The following is a 14244-nucleotide window of genomic DNA, read 5'->3' as shown; positions in this document are numbered from 1 at the left end:
TAAGGGTTGCTGACAACGATGGACGGTAACGAGCTCGCGCACTTCGCGGACTTGGATGGCCATGGCCGGCTATTCTCGTTTCCTCTGTACCTGATTAACAAAATGGTCCCCAACCTTATCCGAAATTACAAAAAAAAAAAAAAACATTTTACATGATCACCCTTTTTTTGTTGTGTTAAATATACATACATCCCTGTAATGCACCCAATTTTCCTCGTACCCTCTTAAGCTTGATAAGTCCACGTACCATCCCTCAATATTTCACATACCACCCCTCCTTTACCCCTAATGCCATTTAAATCCACACCAAGTGTTAAATGCTAAAAATGACCAAATTATCCTTTATTCTATCTTGTCTAAAATTTTGAAAAGACCTAATTACCCTAATCTATTTGCTAAAATTTGAAAATACCAAAATGCCCTCATCTTCCCCGAATCATTATCTTCTTTTACATATCCAATACCACCACCAACCACCATTAACACCATCACCACCGTGAAGCCCCACCTCCAGCACCACTGCCACCCACTACCATTAATACCACCAACCATCCAAAAATAATTTCCATCTTACGTCCTTACCTGGGTTGCCATGAAGATTTCTCTTCTTCTTTATCTTCTGTTGCTGCTGAGGAGAAACCGCTGAGAACATAGGATTCAAACTACTCAATTCCTGAAATCTAGTACCAGAAGAAACACTAGCTTCCTCTGACAAAAAAGTCGAATTTGACATGGTTGAAGGGACCATGCCCTTTTAGTTTAGTAAAGAGAATATGAAACAAAAACCCAATACTCTAATTTCTGAGTTTGATTGATAACTTCTACCACTTTGCCCTTTCTTTGCTATAGCTCTGAACCCAAGAGATGAAGAACGACTCACAAAGGCATCATTTGATATATGGCAAGATATGTGGGAAAAGTAAAATCTCGTGAAGGGATGATCATGATGATGATGGGTATTTCTCAGGGATTGTTATCTACTCTTTGATTGCTTGTCTGAGTAGCTCTGCAACACAAATAAGAAACATGGCTCCACCATCTATCGAACCCATCATCAAGGCCACCATGCAATCAAACATGGAAAAATTAGACAATCAGATCGATTTCTACCCAAATCTTTTCTACACATTCATGACCCTTTCAATTGTTCTATTTATGTAAATAAAGAGGGAACAGAGAACTGAGTGAATTCCAATCAGTTGGGGTATTGCAATGCAGAGAGTGTATTTTTTTTCCCAGAGGAAAAATGAGAAGTTCTGATTACAATGGCAGACTAAGAAGGAGGTGTGTCGAATTAGAAAAGACAATAATAAAAGAAGCTCAGAGACGAGAAAACCCACAAAAAGTTTTAGGGATTCTGCAAAGTAGCAAGGCAAGGCAAGGCAAGACTCAAAAGAGAGAGAAAGAGAGAGAAAGAGATGAGGCCGACCCAAAGCAAAGACCAGGAATCCCTAGCTCCTCAGTCCCCACCGCTTACACTTGATTCAGTGAATTTTCTAAATTGTTATTATCTTATTATTCGTTGAACTCTACATTTTGGAGGCAATGCATCTCGATTGCGATGACATGGTTGGATTGTTTGCCGATGTTGGTGGTATTGAAGAGGCCGAGATAATTTCCATACTCTCTCCATATATTCGATCCAGGGCTGTGTTTTGGCTATTTCCTTGTTAGGCGGCAAGGGGTTTTGAAACCCTAAAATGGGTTTAGGGTTTCATGTTTTGGAGAAACGATCTGGGGAAGAAGATGGTTGGTGGTATTAATGGTGGTGGGTGGCGGTGGTGCTGGAGGTGGGGCTTCACGGTGGTGATGGTGTTAATGGTGGGTGGTGGTGGTGGTGGTGGTGGTGGTATTGGGTATGTAAAAGAAGATAATGATTTGGGGAAGATGAGGGCATTTTGGTATTTTCAAATTTTAGCAAATAGGTCAGGGCAATTAGGTCTTTTCAAAATTTTAGAAAGGATAGAAGAAAGGGTAGTTTGGTCATTTTTTAGCATTTAACACTTGGTGTGGACTTAAATGGCATTAGGGGGTAAAGCAGGAGTGGTACGTGGAATATTAAGGGGTGGCACGTGGACTTATCAGAAGCTTAGAGGAGTACGAGGAATATTGAGTGCATTATAGGGGGGTACGTGTATTTAACCCTTTTTTTTTTTTGGTAAATAAGTCTTTATTAGAGAATAAGACATGCAAATCTCATGGTGGCAATGAGAAACACAACTCACGCAACCATGGAGTGGAAATGGGCCATTCAGTCGCGCATGTTAACGACAAAGCCCTCCTAGCCAAGGAGTCAGTCATGCTGTTAATCTCCCGTGGAATTGAAAAGAAACAACAAGATACAAAAGAGGAAGATAGGTGAATAATATCATCCACCAGCGCACAAATGTGCAGGGGCGAAGTTCCACCACCATCCTTGACATATGAAATCAGATTCATAGAGGGTGCTTACGTATGCCCGGATGCACCATAAACTCTACTTCTGAGTCCTCGATATCGTAATAAAAGAAGGATCCAGCGGATTCAGATCATCTGTAACACCATGTCTGCACAGCACGACATGCAATTATCGCCTTACCCCCACTTGGGCAAGGCGCTCGGGCAGGGGTAGGAAAATTATCTCCTCCAGTTCCCTTCCCGGCCCAGTTCCCCATTTCCTCTAATAGGGGATGGTGGACCCCACCCGGGCAGAGTGCTTGGGTAAGGGTAGGATGGTCATTCCAGCCCCCTGTTAGAGGAACTGGGCAGGGCAGGGAACTAGAGGTGATAAAGATTCGATAGGGGTAAGGTGGTAATTGCGTGCCTTGCAGTGTCAGCGTAGGATGGACGAGCAGGCGGCAGTAGAGGATCCAAATTGGGATCCGGCTCTCCTCTAGTGAGGAGATTGCCCAATGAGGCTTGCGTGTATGACACCTGACACTCTTCAATCCAAGAGTGGATGCCCCTCAACCCATTTTTCCAACTTCTAAAATCCACTTCCCCACTTTACCCGACTGAGCTGCTACCCAAACTCGATTGGCTCTGTTTGTTTTTCGGGAACTCCGACGCTACCATCTACTGCAAGCGAGAATAGAAAGTCCTCTTCACCGGAGAAGGAGGACTGGTACTACACGACTAGAGGGTCTTTGAGTTTTGATGATAATGACAAGATTTTCATGGATGCGGGAGAGGATAAAGGGGTTGTTTGGCCCAAGTTGTTTATTTCGTAGTCGAGCAAAGAAAAAGAGGAGGATTTCATTGCGATGAAAAGCTCTAAGCTCTCTCAAAGGCCAAAGAAAATGGCCAAGTTCATCCAGAAGAGTTTACTTATAAGTCTAGGAGAAAAGTTCTTTGCATAAGAGTGTATCGTCCACGCCCAAACATAGTGGGGAGCGAAATGATCACCCCACCTCTATGAAAGACGGAATTCACATCCCCCAAGATACTTCTGTGCCCCTTCTCATTGGTACTCGTATGTGCATAGGGGCCACGCTCCCCCCCCCCCCAATAAAGAACGGCCTCCCTAAACTTTAAGAGCTCGGTTTCTTCTGTACATATGTGCAGGCACATGTACATGTGAGAGGCAACCATCTGTCCTATTTTTACCATTTACAAGGGGAGGAGGGGTATTTATGGAAACAAAAGAAAAATGTGATTAGCTTTGAGGTTTATGTTCACCTGCATGTTGTATTCTTCTCTTTCCATGAAAACAAAAATAACCACATGTCATTTTTTTTGGGTCTGATCCAACCACCACTTAAAGGTGGGGTCAATGTCAAGCATCTGATTGGGGGGGGGGGGAAGTCGAATAAGTGACCTCTCTCAAGACTCAGGCCATCGCTCAACTGCAACTGGCAGCCACCACTCACCACCATGCCAAGAGGCGCTTCTTGGCGCTTCCCACTACATTGTTGGGTTTTGACTCGCATTGATTGCATGGGGATTCACATGAGTTGTTGGGTTTTGGCTTGCATTTATTGCATTGGAACTCTTATGGTTAGCTTGATGGTCAAGCTGGGTTGAGTGGGATGCAAGGGAAGGATGCTTGCATGCCAAGCTTTGTATCTCTATATATTTTGAGGGGATTTAAAATGGGAAGAGAAATATAAGGACAAGCAAGGGACATGCAAGATGTGAGGTGTAAGAGAGTGGATTGTTCTTAGGTTTACTGAGAGGTGTACAAGGGATTTGGGTTTGGATTTTGGGATTAAACTTAAACCATGCTTGTACTGTATTTTTCTCTTAGTGAAGAACAAGGGATCTCTCCGTAGATGTAGACAGGTTTTTACTGAATCACGTAAATCTTGTGTGTTGTTTTTGTTTGCTTGGGTTTCTTCCTCTTGTTGCGTTTCTGTTTGTCGTGTGTCGATCCCAACATACATGTCATTTCATGTATTGACATTTTTCTTTGTATTTTGAGTTCTTTACTTCTTTTCATTTTTGGGTGTATCTGTTTATAACCAAGAAGGTTACAAGCAGAATTTGTAATCAGACATTTTTGGCCATCATATGTAGATGTGGCATTAAATTAGAAAGCCTGATATTGTAATTTTAAAATTTGGTAGAACCTCTCCCTCTCCCTCTCCCTCTCCATTGCCCTCATCCCCGGTTCCGACAACACCCACCTCACCACCATCTCCGACTCCCTCTCCCCCTCCCTTCCTCTCAACCTCTAGATTTCCCAAACCGAACCCTCTATATTCTTCTGCGGTGTCAACAAGTGCCTCTGGTTCCGGACTTCAACTGTTGTTTTCGGTCCACAATCCACTGCGAAGTGCTACAAATAATGCTTAGCGTTTTACTGGTCCTGGTATATCACAATGAATTTCGAAATGATGAGGAAATCAAATCGGAATCTCAGAATTAATTAGAGAAATCTCACTCTCCACTCTCCCCATTTGAGCTTGCAATTCCACTCTACATCTCCTCGATCATGGTGATGGTAGTGGTTGCGGCGGTGGTGCTCGCTTGTTACACTCCAATGTTTATGCTAATGCTAATGCCTCATCATGAATTGCCATTGCATCAATCACTTCATCGAAGCTTATCAAAACCACGTTTGTATCCGGTGCTTCCTCATCCGTCACCGCCACAGCTCAGCTAGGATTCAATTGATAAAATTGAAAATCAGAAGAAAAAGAGAAAGCACCGAATACAAACGTCTGATTTTAAGAACAAAGATTTCCGGATTCATCCATGAGATTTTGGTGCTTTGAAAGCTCATTCTTCATAGTTTGTGAGAATTGGATCACTCTGCAACTTCTGATTTTCAGAAACAAATATTTTTGGTTTGTGAGGAGTTTGGGCTAGGTACCTAAAGTCTAGCAATATCTTTTTCAACGCTTTAAAGATCTGATTTAGCTGAAATGGTGTGGAGATGGAAACGGTGGGTTGCTGCCTCTGATAACTGTGAGAAGTGGGCTGGGCGGGGGTGTTGCGGGGAATGGGGGCAAGGCTGGGCGCAGGGAGTGGTAGTGGAGGGGAGACCGAGATAGAGAAGAAGGGGGAGATTGGGAGAAGGAGAGGGAGGAGGGGGAAATTACGAAAATTACCCTACCTTTAAAAGGTGGCAAGTGATATGGCATGGACAAATAAGCTCGGTAACAAAACATTGTTGTAACCGGACTGGTTACAAACAGCTTTACCCCTCATTTTTTGTCCAAAAGATTTTTTGTTTTTCAATTAGTTTTAGAAATTCATTTTTTTTCCATTGGTTTTTCTTACCTAGAAAACTATGTTTCGACTAAAACTTGATGTGTAAGTAGCAAACTTTGGGATCTTTTTAGTATGCTCTTGTACAGACTTTTTTATACGCTTTTCACATAATAGGGTTTACAGTGATACTTTCTCTCCTATTTTTACCATATGGATCCGTATAAATAATATCATTTTCCAACCCCTCATTGGTGTACTTACACTGCCCTTTAGAAACCCTTTCCAAAAAACAAAAAAATATGCATTATCCAATTCACTTCAAGATAGATATTTAGTTCATCCAAGAAGGCCATCTCATATGGGCCAATCCTGCAAACCCACCTCGAGACTCCAGCTAAGAGATAGAAATTAGATTCAGAGAAACTAGTTTTGACTATGAGATACTGAGATGACATTAGCTTTTGACGCAACTCATCTGCATAAGGTGGATAACCAAGAAATGTGGTTCAATCATTGAATGAGTATATTCAAGTGCAACTGGTTCTTGGTCTCTTGGAGGTTCAATCATCTTGTTAGCATAGCTAAGGCTCTTTAGCTGCTCCAATAAACACATAATTAAATTGGCATCACAAATTGAAATCGAAACAAATCGAATAATTTTCATACTCTCAAATTGAAATTGAATCGGCTCGGGGTGGTTCATATTCGATTTTCTATATTTGGCTTCGTTCGATTTATTATATGGTCTCAATAATTCAGTTATGTGATTCACTTCTTCGAATCATACAAGATTTAAGAATATCTTGTATTGGTATTGAAGAAGCAAGGCACGATAGAGGAAACTAGCATAAGTGTAGAATTGCATATGAGAAGTGAAGAGAGTCGATATAGAAAGATAGAAGTAAGACAGACGAGGTGAACTGAAATCTTAGAACTCGTGTTTTTAGTCTTTAGGGTTTAGTATGATTTAGGTTCACTTGAAGTTCGATTTTTATGCGAGTCACACTTTATTCGATTCATTTCAAAACCAACAGTTTTACCCTAGAATAAAATCGATTGAAATTTTAATTTCTAAAATTAAGGCAGCGTTTGGTATGCATTCTTAGAATGCATTCTAGGCCGATACATATCAGTTCCGATAATTCAATCCATTTATGGAACCGTCTAAACTTGTAATTGATTGTGAAATTTGTACCAAAGGCGATTCTTTTGGTAAGTTATGGCGGCTGAAAGGGATCTGTTAAAGTTGAATTAGGCAGGAATTGGTATTAAACATGTAACTTCTAAGGGGTACTGCCGAGACACAGCGAGGCGGTGAATGACCCTCTTACCCCTGCTCGAGTAAAACGTTGGGATAGGGGTAAGGCGATCATTCCCCGCCTTGCTGTGTCTCGACAGTACCGTTCTGCCTGGCAGCTCGGCAGTAGAGGATCTGAATCCTCTCTCCCCCTTTGAATTGGCCATGAACCAAAAATAATTTCTCAAAGAAAAAAACAAATTGGGTTTTGCTGGTTCAGTGGTTCTGTATGATCCATGGTTTTGATCCTTTGATCCAATTTTTCCCCAAAATCTATATGGAATATGAACTAAGGAGTGGATCTTTCTATTCAAAGTTAGTGATTATTTCACTGTATTACACAAAAGAATTTCTTATTTCTTTGTATTACACAAAAGAATTTCTTTTTTCTTTCCCAACAATTACAAAGAATTAATTCTCTCATCTTCAAAAAACAGGAGAGCACAAACTACATAGACATACACTTTAACCTTGTGGTTTTGTTAAAATGGTTCACCTAAAGCAGAGGGGTTCCTCTGTTATGGTTTCTAACAAAGGCTTTCTCGATCTGCAAACTGATAACCTGTGCTTGAATTCTTGTACAGAGAAGTCTTCAATATCATCCAATTTCAATTTCGGCAAACCTTCTTCACTTCCCTGCAAATTGTTAACAGCAGTTGAGACCGGCGCAACCCGTGCAGTGCATCCACCGGATTCCGGCAAGATCCTGAGTTTTCCCCCAGAAGCCCGCTTGGCTGCCGAATTGGCAGTAATCAAAAGCACTCCCATATCCACCGCAGTGATAACAGAATTCAATCTCTTCATGGGAAACATGATGTAGACGTTACCCATCTCTAATTCCTCATCGGCGTTGAGAGCAGAGAATCTACGACCAATCTGCAGCGATTGAGAATTTACTAAGAAGTAATTTGGGTTCTCAAACATGAGCTCCGCTGCGTTGACGGGTCCGTCGAATTGCCTGATATCCCCACTAGGTAATATTACCTTGGCACATCTGGAGAAGTGCTTATTGCCTGGGACTGTAGATAGAGTGCAGGAGATGTAGTTCCCCATATTCACAAGTTGCAGAAGAACACGAGAAGAAGAAGGAGAAGAAAAGCAGATTAGGTGCTTGAGATTAAGGCTGAAAGAAAGTCTACGTATGTGAAAGGGTTGAGACTTGAGAGTTGTGGAAGATGAGAGTTCTGAGTTTAGGCGGTGGAGAACTTGGGAGGCTTATAAATAAGGGAAGGAAAATGTGGGGTCCACCAGAGATGAGTGGGCCATAAGGGGGATTTGAAGATTCGTATTATTCGTTGTTTAGATGACAGTTGTGTTGGTTTGACATGGTTCGTTCGTTCGTTCGTTTTGGTGGAAATCCGCGTAGGGGATTTGAAAATTGGGAAAATGGAAATAGGAAAGATCCAAACAAATTCCAAAGGAAAGGGCAAAAATTAAAATAATTGAAAATGCGTGCTTTGGATATGTTTGCAGATATTTCGCTGTTATTACGTGTGGGGCCTACCATTTGCTTTTCTTCTCAGATTCCTCTTCTTCGGAACTGGAGCTCCTTTGTCTTTTTTATCTTTTTTACACTATTTGCTTTTATGTGTCACTACAGCTAACAGCTATGATATACATTTCCAATTCCAATTTCTCAAAAGGTTCTTACTTCTACCCTGGGTAGGTAATAAAGTGACGTTTGGTAACATTTCATAGAAGTATTATTAGTTTTTTTTTTTTTTAATAATGAAAAAAAACAAAATAATAAATAGGTGTTTGGTAAGTTCAGTTTATTTTGTTTTTCTTCAAGAGAACCAAACATATGGGATATAAAAAATATAAAAAAACATAAATAAAGAAGTACAAGAACTTAAATCCAACCAACTGAATACTTTATCGTATTAGTTTTGAATTTTAGAAACCGTAAAAGATAGAAAGCAACTGATTAGCCAACTTGATTTTTTTTTTTATAAGAATTAGCCAACTTTACCATTTAGATTGAAACTGAAAAAATTGATAAAAAAACAAAAAAAAAATATATGATAAAATTTAATATTTTTGTGGACTTATTACTGTAACAAGGGTATGTTATATTTTCAGATATCATAGGGCATCTATTTTGCCACATGGATAGTTGATATGTCTATTTTGACCATTTGATAGAGAAAATGTGGTCTAGATTAGCCACATGTCGAATTTCAAAATCTAATTCAATTAAATACACCTTTTTTTATTGGCACACATTCCATGTATGCCCACACATGTATGCCAGTACTCTAAACATTACTGTGCATTCTCCCAATTCAGAGTAGGAGCATACGGGTTAGATTAAAAAAACATATAAATTTATAGCTCAGATTTATTTTGTGATTATCGAAAACATTACCTTCTTTTGTTTTTATTTTTTAATAAATAGAAAATCAAGACTAGACCAATAAAGGACAGTTAAGAGAAACCGATTATGAATCGAGATGGACTGGACCAATAAACATCATTTTCAGTCTGACAAAATGATATAAATTAATCGAACAAACTGTTTTAACATCCCTAGTTGATTATCATCTAAAAAGTTAAGAAAAATATTAAGGGTGAAATGGATTCAAGCCCAGAGTTATACAATCTTCGGTTTAAATAAAGATACAGATTGTTCTGAAAAACAACCTCTCTATGAAAATAGGGTTATGACCCTCCCCAGACCACGCAATGGCAAAAGTCTCGTGCACTGGTTTTAAGATACATAATGTGTTTGACCACTGCCCTTAACTGCCATTTTGAGCTCACCACGGCAACATTTAATGATTGGGTATGAAATAGATTGACATAAATTAAGCCAAGGATTTTCCTATGTAATGGTCATTGCTTTGTGACATAGACGCATCCCTGGAGAAGACTTAGGGTAAGACATTCCTTGCCTTCATACTTGCTTGCCCTTCTATGTGGGGTTTCTTTTCTTTTTTTGATCCCAAACCATATCTGCAAAAAGTCATGTTCTGGAGGAGATAGAAGCAATTGTTTAAATGCAAGGCATTTAAATTCTAGTGATCAATTCAATGCATATATATGTTTAACTGGACCAAATTTAACCATTTCAAGCCTTTCACCTTCAAGCCTAAGAACCAGATGGCATAGGTACAGGGGGACCAAAGTTGTTGGGTTAGCCATTAGGGTGAAGTATTCAATGTTTTTTTTCTATATATGGAATTTATATTTCTCAAGGGGGGAAAAATACAAAATTTGAAATATGATTAAGATGGAATACTAAATTTGAAATATGGACACTGTTAAGAAGTACATCTATCGATCAATAAAAACCAACCAAATTTCTCTAGTGGATGTAGATAATGGAGAGGTTATTTTATTAGCTACTTTTTTTTCTTCAATGAATTAACATTTAACATAATTATTGAGAAAGAGTTCTTTTTTATTTTTTGGCAAGAAGATTGGAGAGAGTTTTTGGATCCGGCTCCTCTCCAGCGCACTTGTGCGCCGCACGACGTACAGTGCACATCGTACGACTGGGGTTCTCCGATCCACACTCAGAGTGATTTTTAATAGCTTTGGACATACCATACTTTCATGTATATCTTTTGGGAAAAAAGAGTTTGTCCGAGAATGTGGCTCCTTCGCCCAGACACAGGCACCCGTAAAATGACGTTGTGCCCTCAGGAAAAGTGGAATTGCCGCCCCTATTGATGCTTCCATGTGCGCTCCCATTGACCCCCATTGGCGCAAGGGCTACACTCCTGGAGTGAAAACTCTCCCCCATATCTTTTAAAAGCATGATGCATGTATCATTAGAAATTAAGATTCATATACTCCTCAAGAAAAAATAATAAAAAGTACAAAAGAAAGATAATAGAATGTCTACATCATCAAACCAAATAATGAATATAGAATATAAATTACATGTTAAAAGTTTGATGAACCAAATTTATTTTTTTTTTTTTTGGGTGAAAAATAGATTTACTGAAATTGAGAACCATGTGTAAAGCCATTAGCTTTAGAAACACAAAGCCTATGAAGCCAAGGAATGGAATTTGGCCAATTTGTTGTACACATGATAGACAGGGCCTTCCTGGCCAAGACATCTGCAATACCGTTCAGAGCTCGTGGAACACAGGAGAAAGAAATTGATGCCTAATGTCATTGATTACCGCTGCCACCTCCAAGGGCGGGAACTGATTACCGGTGTGAAGCAAATCAATGATCTCCTTACAATCAGATTCAACTAGAAGATGTGTGAATCCAAGAGCAGTAGCCTATGACAATGCAATTCTAATTGTCACTGCCTCCCCTTGGACAGTTGAGCTGAGAAGATAAGGAGCAGAGATAGCCTTAATTTGGCTTCCCAAGTGATCTTTGAAGATGAAACCCAAACCCCCAATCGAGGTCCCTTGAAGAAGTACTGCATCGCAATTTACTTTGATGAAACCTAGAGCGGGGGGCATCCATGTAACATTCAACGCATTCATAGGACCAATCGATGGTGCATCTCGTCGCTGACCCTTTGTAGATGCTGTCGAGAACTCAATATAGGCTTTCTCAGCTACCAAAATCACTTCTTGAGGACTCCATGCTATGACGTTGAAAGTTAAATCATTTCTTGCAAGCCAAAGATACCGGCAAAGAAAGGATGCTTGCGCTAACGACTCTTGAGCAAGCTTCTTATCACTCCGATAAAGGGCATCCCAACTTCCTATCCATTCATGTAACAATGGGTTGTAGTTGGAAGGAGGAGAGTATGACAAACTACTGCCAAACCAGACCAAGTGAGCAAATGAAGAGCCCAATAGAATATGATCTGCAGTTTCCTTATCCGCCCCACAACGAAGACATGACGAATCGATTGGAACTCGACGAGAGTGAAGACCCTCCCCTGAAGCAATACCCTATGCGCAAACTCTCCAAATAAAGCTTTTTATTTTTGGCAGAGTATTCATACCCCAAATGCGTTTCCAGGTGGAGTCTGGAATAAGGTCCCACTAATGAATGTGTGAAGAAGATGCGCTTGTAGTGGTAGCAGCTTGAGCTTCATTTGATAGCAAGTGGTAAGCCGTCTTAACAGAAAAAATACCATTACTCGATGGGCCCCATAACTGCTTGTCTTCCATTTGGAAAAGACTCAAATTAATCTTGAGAATGGCTTCCCTTGTACCAGGCTGAAAGTATTTTTGAAGTAGATCAATCCTCCACCCTCTTGAGATGGGGTCAATGAGATCCGCCACAGAATTTAATTGGCACCCAATGGGTTTCGGATCTTGAATCTTGAAATTGGGAAGTGTTGGAACCCAATTGTCTAGCCAGATGTTTATATTTTCTCCATTTCCTATCTGCCAAAGTAGCCCTTTAAGCAGTGTTTTCCTTCGTTCTAGTAAACTTCTCCAACCCCATGATGGTTTGTTACCCAATCTTGCATCAAAGAAATTTGAGTGTGGAAAATATATTGACTTCATAAAGCGAGCCCATAGAGAATCCGGTGATGACCATAGCCGCCAAGCTACCTTCGTCAATAATGCTTGATTTTGGAGTTTTGAGTCTTTAAAACCTAAACCCCACTTTACCTTGGATCTACAAAGTCTTGACCAAGAAATCCAATGAATTTTGGAATCCTTGTCAAAATTTCCCCAATAGAAATCCGAGCTCGCCTTTCTGATTGAATCATGGAGTGAAGCTGGCAACTTAAAGTGTGAACCTGCGAAGTTAGACATAGTATCGATTGTAGCCTTCAATAAAACTTCCTTCCCAGCGTGGGACAGAAAATTTTCCTTCCAACCCTGTAGGTTCCTAAGAGTCCTCTCCTTCAGTTCTTGAAATAAAACTTTCTTGGAAATACCAAAGTCAGTTGGTAATCCCAGATATTTAGAAGGTCCATCACCATATGGAACTTTTAATACCCTCGAAAACCACCGCTTGAACCTGTTAGACGTATTTGGGCTAAATGTAAGAGAGGATTTTTGAAGGTTTATAGCCTGCCCAGTGGCTTTACAATATAAATCCAAGCATTGCTTAAGAGATGTGACCTCCTGCAACTTCACTTTTGAAAAAAGTAAGCAATCGTTAGCAAATAGTAAATGAGTGATTGGGGGACCTCTGTGACGAACTTTGATGCCTTGCAAAGAACCAAGCTCCTGAGCATGAGAGATAACTGAAGAAAGAGCTTGAGAACATAAAATGAAAATAGCAGGCGAGAGGGGATCTCTTTTAAAAACAATTGAAAAGAACATATTGTTTTAATTAAAAAATTCATTTTCTTTTGACATTTCTATCATTTATAATTTTTTCAAATTGAGGCATTGAAAATGTAAATACAATATTTCGAATAAAACCATTATTTAAATAACTGTAGGTACACTAGCATCTTAATGTAGTTATTACCGAAAACAGTTATAAAAATTTTAGTTATTAGGTAAACAATTTTCTTATTAACACTCTTTAAGGTGTCAAATAATTTATAAGTTTGTTTACCCAAAAAAAAATTTATAAGTTTTTTTTTTTGTCATTTTAGCATATCACATTTTTTCCCAACGAGAGTACTTGTTGTCATTTTAGATGTGTACTCGAAAAATGTGCAAAAATCATGACAATTTTTAATAAGTTACCATTTTAGATATATCATTTTAAACAATGGACTAGGTTTTTCTTCATCGCTATAGAGTACAAAATCTCTTGGTAACTAGTGTTCCCCATTGACGAAATTGAAAATATCCCTCCAAAATGCAATGCAAAGGTAACAACTACCAACGGGAGCACAAGTTTAATATATGGTATTGGCACCAATATTGGTTACTACGAATTAAGTAACCAACATCAATACTAATACCGATATGTATCATTGATATTGGCCCATATCAATATGATACGAGATCAAAATCCACTTTTTTTACGTAGTTATAATTGTTAAAATACCATATCGTATCAATATTTTTTAGGGCAAAACCATCCGATACAATCAATACAGGTTGATACTTGATATTGATATTGCATCCAATGTGACACTAAAATCCATACTGCTCTGACTGATACCTGATACCTAAAACCATGGTTGGAAGTGGTGAGTACTGACCTCAATTCGAAGGGAAGAATGTCGGCAAAATCTCGTATCATGCGAGATGTTGACCTATAACCTATTTGTTATAGGAGGTATCTACTAAATCCCCGGGGCTCGTGTACAACCCCACAACACACACGAACCGGGAGATACTAAGGCTCCATGTTCATCAAAGAGTTTTCGCTCAGGCGGGTGGCCCCAAGGGGTGAGGTGGTGTCATACTCAGGACCTTCAGCTTCCTTAGGCCTCGTCTCTTGCCAACTGCGCTGCTCCTTGAGGTTGA

The 14244-nt window shown here is 39.6% G+C and overlaps 1 protein-coding gene across 1 annotated transcript; it reads right to left on the bottom strand.

Annotated features, from left to right (window-relative positions):
• Positions 1–7297: 7297 nt before the first annotated feature.
• On the bottom strand, positions 7298–8027 carry LOC122646345. The gene has a single exon (XM_043839881.1). The coding sequence runs from the start codon at positions 7982–7984 to the stop codon at positions 7424–7426; it is 561 nt and encodes a 186-aa protein (XP_043695816.1). The 5' UTR covers positions 7985–8027; the 3' UTR covers positions 7298–7423.
• Between the last annotated feature and the right edge of the window lie 6217 nt (positions 8028–14244).

Source organism: Telopea speciosissima, chromosome 11, assembly GCF_018873765.1.
Source record: "Telopea speciosissima isolate NSW1024214 ecotype Mountain lineage chromosome 11, Tspe_v1, whole genome shotgun sequence".
Classification (NCBI taxonomy): Eukaryota; Viridiplantae; Streptophyta; class Magnoliopsida; order Proteales; family Proteaceae; genus Telopea; species Telopea speciosissima.
Note: the sequence above shows the minus strand (reverse complement) of the source record. Positions and strands in the feature narration are given on the sequence as shown.

Bases quoted from the DNA above. Each gene is read 5' to 3' on its own strand.
- LOC122646345 (XM_043839881.1), bottom strand. From the start codon at position 7,984: ATGGGGAACTACATCTCCTGCACTCTATCTACAGTCCCAGGCAATAAG.